General features: G+C 46.5%; 2 protein-coding genes across 2 annotated transcripts; both read right to left on the bottom strand.

Annotated features, from left to right (window-relative positions):
- Positions 1 to 1,790: 1,790 nt before the first annotated feature.
- On the bottom strand, positions 1,791 to 3,653 carry LOC129742236 (uncharacterized). The gene has a single exon (XM_055734109.1). The coding sequence runs from the start codon at positions 3,651 to 3,653 to the stop codon at positions 1,791 to 1,793; it is 1,863 nt and encodes a 620-aa protein (XP_055590084.1).
- A 432-nt stretch (positions 3,654 to 4,085) lies between these two features.
- LOC129742235 (uncharacterized) lies at positions 4,086 to 7,217 on the bottom strand. Its single transcript, XM_055734108.1, has one exon. It carries the CDS (start codon positions 7,215 to 7,217, stop codon positions 4,086 to 4,088), a length of 3,132 nt encoding a protein of 1,043 aa, XP_055590083.1.
- Between the last annotated feature and the right edge of the window lie 22 nt (positions 7,218 to 7,239).

Raw genomic sequence — 7,239 nt, 5'->3', positions numbered from 1 at the left:
ACCGAATCCATCTCCACGATTCCAAGAAGGCGACATGGTGCTAGTGAAGGCCAATCCTGTGTCTTCGGCACAAGATGGTGAAATAAAGAAGTTTTCATGGTTTATGAGGGACCGTATCAAATATCAAAGGTGTTACACGAAGTCGTTTATTGTTTGGTCTACCCTAAAAATCGGAAAGAGCCAGGACGGTTTCATATAAGTCTTTTGAAACCGTTTTATGATCGCTCAGAAGAATAATATATATCAGTCCGCGAATGGTGAATCTTAAGGAAGTCACGAAACCGGCAAATGTGCCATTCGCTAGTTTGCGCTGGAAGGGGGTGTTTATGCACTCCCGGAAGAACTTTTCGGACCCGAATAAAAACTCGCGGATTAGTAAAAAACTTCACTACGGAACTAAACACAATTTTATTTCGGTAGCAAAAAACGAACTGTATTTCGCGGCGGTACTTTTTATTCTAGCTCGAATGCTACTGAGCTATGTAAAAACGTAAACAAAACATAATTAGATGACATTCGTACTGTTCCATTTCAGCTGTTCCTTATGAACGTTATTGCGCATTTCGCTACAAATTAGAAGCGCGCATGCGCGTACAAATTAGAAGTGCGCGTTCATGCCGGCCGCCTTGAAATATCATTTCAATTATAACTAAAATTACTTCGTTTCCTAATGTTCAACTATTTACAATATTGGCTTAAAATATAAAATGTTGTGTTCTCGAACTGGTGACGAGTTAGCAACTCGAATTGGAGTGGGTCTGAACCAAAATCAGACGGAACTGTTAACCTTCACTGCGGTGTACTTCGGGGTTATCGGGTAGGTCGGACTGTACGATGGATCGAACCAAGCCAGATGATTGATGACTGCTGCTGCTGATCACCTCGAAGAGGATAAAAATTCTCTTAAGGTGTGTAGTACTGCAATGTGCTTCGACGAACACATACTAAAGTGCATTTACCTTTGAAAAAATGATGCTGCGCAACCTCTTCGGTGATCTACGGATGACGGACTGATAGTGTTGACGAATGTGTTGGTGGAATTTCTGCTCGAACTCTTGCTTCCCGGACTACAACATGGTTACGACTGCGGACGAATCTTGCTGAACTTTGGGGTCACCGTACTCATACGATGACGTTGAAACGGATGATTGGCTTCGGTGGGCGACGACAAATCTATGTAATCAGATGAGAGGGTGCTAATTAAATTGAATTTATGTTTCACAAAACGACTTCCCTGGAGCGGAGGCCTCCGGGCCTCCGCGGACGCCCTATGGCGTGTGATGACCTCCATCTGTTACGCGCTGGACTTCGAGTTGATGATCTCTTGGTTGGTGATGCTGCTGGCGAACTTCTACGCTGGGTGAGCACGTCGGGGTTGGCCAAACCTGTCCATGACCACTGCGCAGGCGTTCAGGGGGCGAATACTAGTCTTCTCCCTCTTCATTGGCACCACTTTTCCTCAAAATATCAAAACGGGGATCTCAATTAGAGATGAACGGGACTTCCGCAGATTGACACTGCGATACACTTCGCAACAGACTGTTACGACGTGGGACTGTTTAAAAACAGGCCGAAAGGCGACGAGTATTCAGGCTTTACTCATGCATGCAAACATACGACTGACCACCACCGAAACAAAACAGATTACCTCAATTCAGGTGAAAGTGCTATCCACATGGGATGTCTCAGAGTTGTCTGAGTTTAGGAGGCATCGTAACTCTATGGAAAAGAAATTCGGTGAGCTTTTTGAAATTCAAACAAACACATAACTTAACTGGGAAGGCGGAGATCTATTGATCTCCGCCGGTGGAGGAGTCCAGGTTCTCCTCTTCTGACGATGGTAGGTTGTCACGGATAGGTAACACGCAGATTTTCGAAATGCCTCTCTTGTATGTGCCATTCTGTGTGCGAACAGTGACAACGCGTATGTTTCCATCTGAACCAGGGTGGAGGTCTACTACTCGTGCCATGGGCCACTGCAGAGGCGGGAAATTTTCCTCCTTCAGTATGACCAAGGTGCCGATTTTGATGTTGTCCTTCTTCTTAGTCCACTTCGTTCGGTTGTTGAGGTTAGACAGGTACTGAGTGGACCACTTCGCCCACAGATTCTGGGAAATCTGTTCCATTCTCTGCCAGACCTTCAGTCTCGACTCCGGTACGTCCTTCAAATCGCGTTCAGGGAGAGCAGTCATTTTCTTTTGCACCAGGAAATGTCCTGGCGTGAGCGGTTCGAAATCATCAGGATCATTGCTGAGTTCGGTGATTGGTCTGGAGTTCAATGCTGCCTCAATCTTCACCACGATTGTCTGGAATTCCTCGTGTCCAAGCGAGCGCTGTCCAACTGTCCGTTTGAGCAAAGTTTTAAACGACTTCACTGCAGATTCCCAAAGTCCTCCAAAATTTGGCGAGCGTGCCGGGATGAAATGAAACTCGATGCCTTGGTTTGCTGCGTAATTAACCACCGTGTTTTGGAACTGCTTGCTGATGAACAACCCGTGAACTTCGTCCAGAACACGTTTTGCTCCAACAAAATTCTTCGCATTGTCGCACATCACCAATCGAGGAGCACTTCGACGACTACAAAACCGTTGAAAGGTGGCGAGGAAACCTTGCGTAGACAAATCTGAAGCGACTTCCATGTGCACAGCCTTTGTCACAAGGCAAACGTAGATGGCGATGAAAACCTTTACAGGCCGACATTTTCGCTGAGGGTACGTTACGAAAAATGGCCCACAGTAATCCACACCAACTCTCTCAAAAACTGGGCACTGAGTCACTCGTTCAACTGGTAGATCTGCCATGATCTGTTCCTGAATCTTGGGTTTCACGCGGAAGCAAGGGACACATTTGAAGATCACAGAGCGAGCAAGGGTTCCAATGTGCGTTGGCCAGAATTGATCTCTAACTGCAGCAATGAGAAGCTGTTGACCTGCGTGAAACAACTTTCGGTGATAGTATGTCATCACTATTTCGGTAAACGGATGTCGATGATCCAAGATGTACGGGTGCTTTCGGTTATCGGAAATCGATGCATGTCGGAGCCGGCCGCCAATCCGGATTAACCCATCTACCATCTCCGGCGTCAATGTCATCAGTTTTGATGACAGTGAAATCGGACGATTGTTCTTCAAATCACAGTACTCTTTCGGAAAGCTCTCTTCCTGAGCGATTCGTACAAGCGTCTTCAGCGATTCATCGAGTTCTGTGAGAGTCAGGGCACCACTTCTTTTAATATCTCTATGCGCAATCTGAGAGTTGAATCGAAATCGTCGCATCCATGCCACAAGGCGCATTAGCTCTATGTAAGAGGATCTCCATCCAAATACTTCGCTTGGTTCTACAACCTGTGCTACAGCCGTGGTACTCGCCTTTTCTTCCAACGATGACTTCTCTAACGACTCCTCAACGACGTTCACATTCTGAGGCCAGTGTTTCTCTTCAAGCCTCAACCAAGATGGGCCTTGAAACCACAGCGATTGATACTGCAACTGTGCTGGAATCATGCCTCGGGAAATTATATCTGCCGGGTTTTCAACTCCTGCCACGTGATTCCATGTTCCAGCGACCGTGATGTGTTGGATCTCGGAGACTCGGTTTGCTACAAACTCTTTCCAACGCGAAGGTGGGGATGATAGCCAACACTTAACTATCATGGAATCAGTCCAAAAGTGGGATTTTGCTGACTGCAACTTGATGCTTCTGGAGACTCTCTCATACAGGTGCGCGAGAAGTAAAGCTGATGACAATTCTAAGCGTGGCGTAGATTGCCTCATCTTTTTCTTCTTCAGGTTTTCGAGAGGGGCTACTCTCGACTTCGCCGTCAACAGTCGAACTAGAATCTCCTCATTAGCATCAACGGTTCTGACATATAAGCATGCTCCGTACGCTTTGTCTGACGCATCACAAAATCCGTGAATTTCTACGACTCTTGTCTCCTGACTCAAACCAACCCAACGGGGCACTGACAAACTGTCTAAACTTGCAAAATTTCGACGATACTCCCTCCACTGCTCTTGAAGCTCAACGCTCAGTTCCTCATCCCAATCACATTGGAGTTTCCACAGATCTTGTACAAAGATTTTAGCTTAGATTACGACGGGGCCAATTAGTCCTAAGGGATCGAAAAGCCGTGCTACGTCTGACAATACTTTTCGCTTGGTAATCGGTGCTTTATCATCCCAAGAAATCGTACTGAAGCGGAAGTCGTCGGAGCTAGGCTGCCACTGCAATCCAAGGGTTTTCACAGTAGATCTGGTTGAGTCTAACTCACAAACCAATCGTTCATCACAGAGATGGGAGGGTACATTTCGTAGAATTTCCGAGCAGTTAGAAACGTACTTTCTGAGAGACATTCCAGCAGAATCCATGAGGCTCATCATTTGCTGCACAAGTTGCTTTCCTTCCTCAATGGATTTGACACTAATCAGCATGTCGTCGACGTAGAACGCAGAAGCGAGCACCTCAGCTGCGATCGGATATTCCTCAGCTCCATCCTGGGACAATTGTTGCAAACACCTTGTAGCAAGATAAGGGGCGGAGGAAGTACCGTAAGTAACGGTGTTAAGTTCGAAGGTCCGAATAGACTCATCTCTTGAATCTCGCCACAAAATCCTCTGCCACCGATGATCCCCACGTTGCACCTTGATCATTCGATACATCTTGGCTATGTCAGCTACAATCGCGTACTGATGAAGCCTGAAGCGTAGCGTGATATCCAGCAGCTCATCCTGGACGACGGGTCCCACCATTAGAGCGTCATTCAACGAAACACCAGAGGATGACTTGCATGATGCATCGAACACCACCCGCAATTTTGTCGTCGTACTGTCAGGTTTAAACACAGGGAGATGCGGTATGTAGTAGCCTTTTTCTAGATCCGACTTGTCTGACACTTCTTGCATGTGCCCTAGTGCAAGGTATTCGTGGACGAAGGCAGCATACAACTTCTTCAAATCCGCATCGGTTTCAAATCGCCTTTCCAGTGCCGTAAAACGACTAGCAGCTCTCGTGAGTGAGTTGCCGATTTGATCAATCACAGACTCTTTCTTGGGAAGTGTAACGACGAATCGGCCTTCAGTGTCACGTATCGTAGTTTCTCGAAAGATCTTTTCACACAACGATTCTTCTATCGACAGGACGCTTTTAACGCGGCAGGTTTCCAGTTCCCAAAACTTCATCAATTGATCTTGAAGATCTACAGTTGAGCAAACATAAGTCTGAGAAATGGATGGTGTTGCGCTTGATACTCGACCCGAGACAATCCATCCGAATACGGTCTTTTGTAGAGTTGGTCCGTTTGCAGTTATCTTCCGTCTGTCGTTTGTGAGCAAGTCCATGTAATATTCAGCGCCAATTATTACGTCTATGCGCCTCGACTCATGGAAATACGGATCTGCCAGGAGCGATGCATCAGGAAGCGACAAAGTGGATGGATCAAACGAAGTTGTTGGCAAATGAAGAGTGAGCTTTGGCAAAACGAAAAATTGCACAGTTTCCTGGAAGCGGGACATCTTCGGCGAACGGGGAGTTATTTCAGCGCTTACAGCCTTTGTTGAAACACTTTGCGATGATCCAATACCTTGGACCGACAGGAACGTGGGCGATTCAACGAAGCGCAGCTTGCGAGAGAAGTCACGTGTCATGAGGCAATGTTGCGAACAAGAATCAAGAAGAGCTCGAGCAATCAGCGTGTTGCCATGACGATCTTTCACTCTTATTAGAGCCGTTGACAGAATAATGTTATTCGAAGGAGAAGCAGGAAGTGCGACATAATTTTGACTGGTGTTACTATGTGTTGAGGTTTGTTGTGTGTTTGTGTGTTGTGAGGTGGTTGGTGCATTTTGTGTTGAGGTGTGCAAGTTCTCGGTGTTTGTTGGTTGGAGTTGTGGATTTGGCTGTTGGAACGATGCTTGTTGAACGATGGGTTGTGACGTTGACTGTTGATACGGCTTCGGATTCAACGGGTGTGGAACGGAGGATCGCGACGCGTGGATTAACGAATGATGCTTCTGATGACAATGACGACAGGTACTTCGGCTGCAATTCGCTGCGAAATGACCACTCTGGAAACAGTTACGGCAGACTCTGGCTCGATTTACCGCGTCCAAACGCTCAGACAATTTTAAACGCATGAACTTCTGGCAGTGGAAGGGTGAATGCCACGGCTCGTTGCAGAACGGACACCGATTCGACGACTTGTATGCGGTATTACATACTGAACTCCTGGATTGCTTGTTGTCTGTTGAACTTGACCCTTTCGATGGCGCTACAGATTGGAGAACACTGCAATAGTTGCGTAAAAACTTCTTCAGGTCTTCGTACCTGGGAACTTCCTTGCTGTTATGGTGTGTTTCCCAATTTCGAAGAGTAACAGGATCAAGACGGGAGCTCAGCATATAACCCAGGATTGTACTCCAGCCTTCGGTTTCTTCATCGACCTTCTGCAGCATCTGAAGATTCTTCTCGAACTCGGTGATCAGATTATTCAGCCCGTCGTAGCCTTCTTTCTTCAGAGGTTCTAAAGCGAATAAAGCGTCCAGGTAAGCCTTCACAATGAGCTTACGATTCTCGTAGCGCTCCTCCAAAATATCCCAAGCGACATCATAGTTGGCATCGGTGAGTTCAATGGATGCGATATCCTTCAACGCATCACCTGTGACGGCAGACCTGAGATATGTGAACTTCTCCGTAGATCCTAGCTGAGGATTGCAGTGAATGAGACTCCGAAAGCTATCTCTGAACGTCACCCATTCCTTGATCTTCCCGTTGAAGGTTGGAAGTCGAATCTCTGGAAGCTTGACGCGAGAGAATGGGGCGGACCGATCTTGGCTGAATCTCGACTCGTCGTTTGGCTGAGATGATTTCGATAATTGAAGTTTCATGAGCATTCCTTTCAGCTCGAAAAATCGATCCTCAAACTCCAGCAAAATCCTCTCGTTCTCATCCTGTCGTTGCTTTTCTGCTTCCTTTTTAGTGTCCTCTTCCAAATCCTTGTCCAGCTTTTCATCGGCCTCTTCCAATGCAATCTCTATTTTTCCACGCACTTCATAAAACTCACTATACACTGGATCCAAAGCTTGGATCCTTGATGTTAATTGACACTCATCGTGTTCCGAATTATAGTGTTGCAAAAACCGATCAACACTGTCCAGCATAAGCACTATTTGTCGTTCACGTTTTTGCAGAGTTTTAAGCTGCGATTGTAAGTTTCTAGCCATGTTGCACTTTTTCACTTTCACG

Source organism: Uranotaenia lowii, chromosome 2, assembly GCF_029784155.1.
Source record: "Uranotaenia lowii strain MFRU-FL chromosome 2, ASM2978415v1, whole genome shotgun sequence".
Classification (NCBI taxonomy): Eukaryota; Metazoa; Arthropoda; class Insecta; order Diptera; family Culicidae; genus Uranotaenia; species Uranotaenia lowii.
The sequence above is the reverse complement of the archived record's forward strand: the minus strand, read 5'-3'. Positions and strand labels throughout refer to the sequence as shown.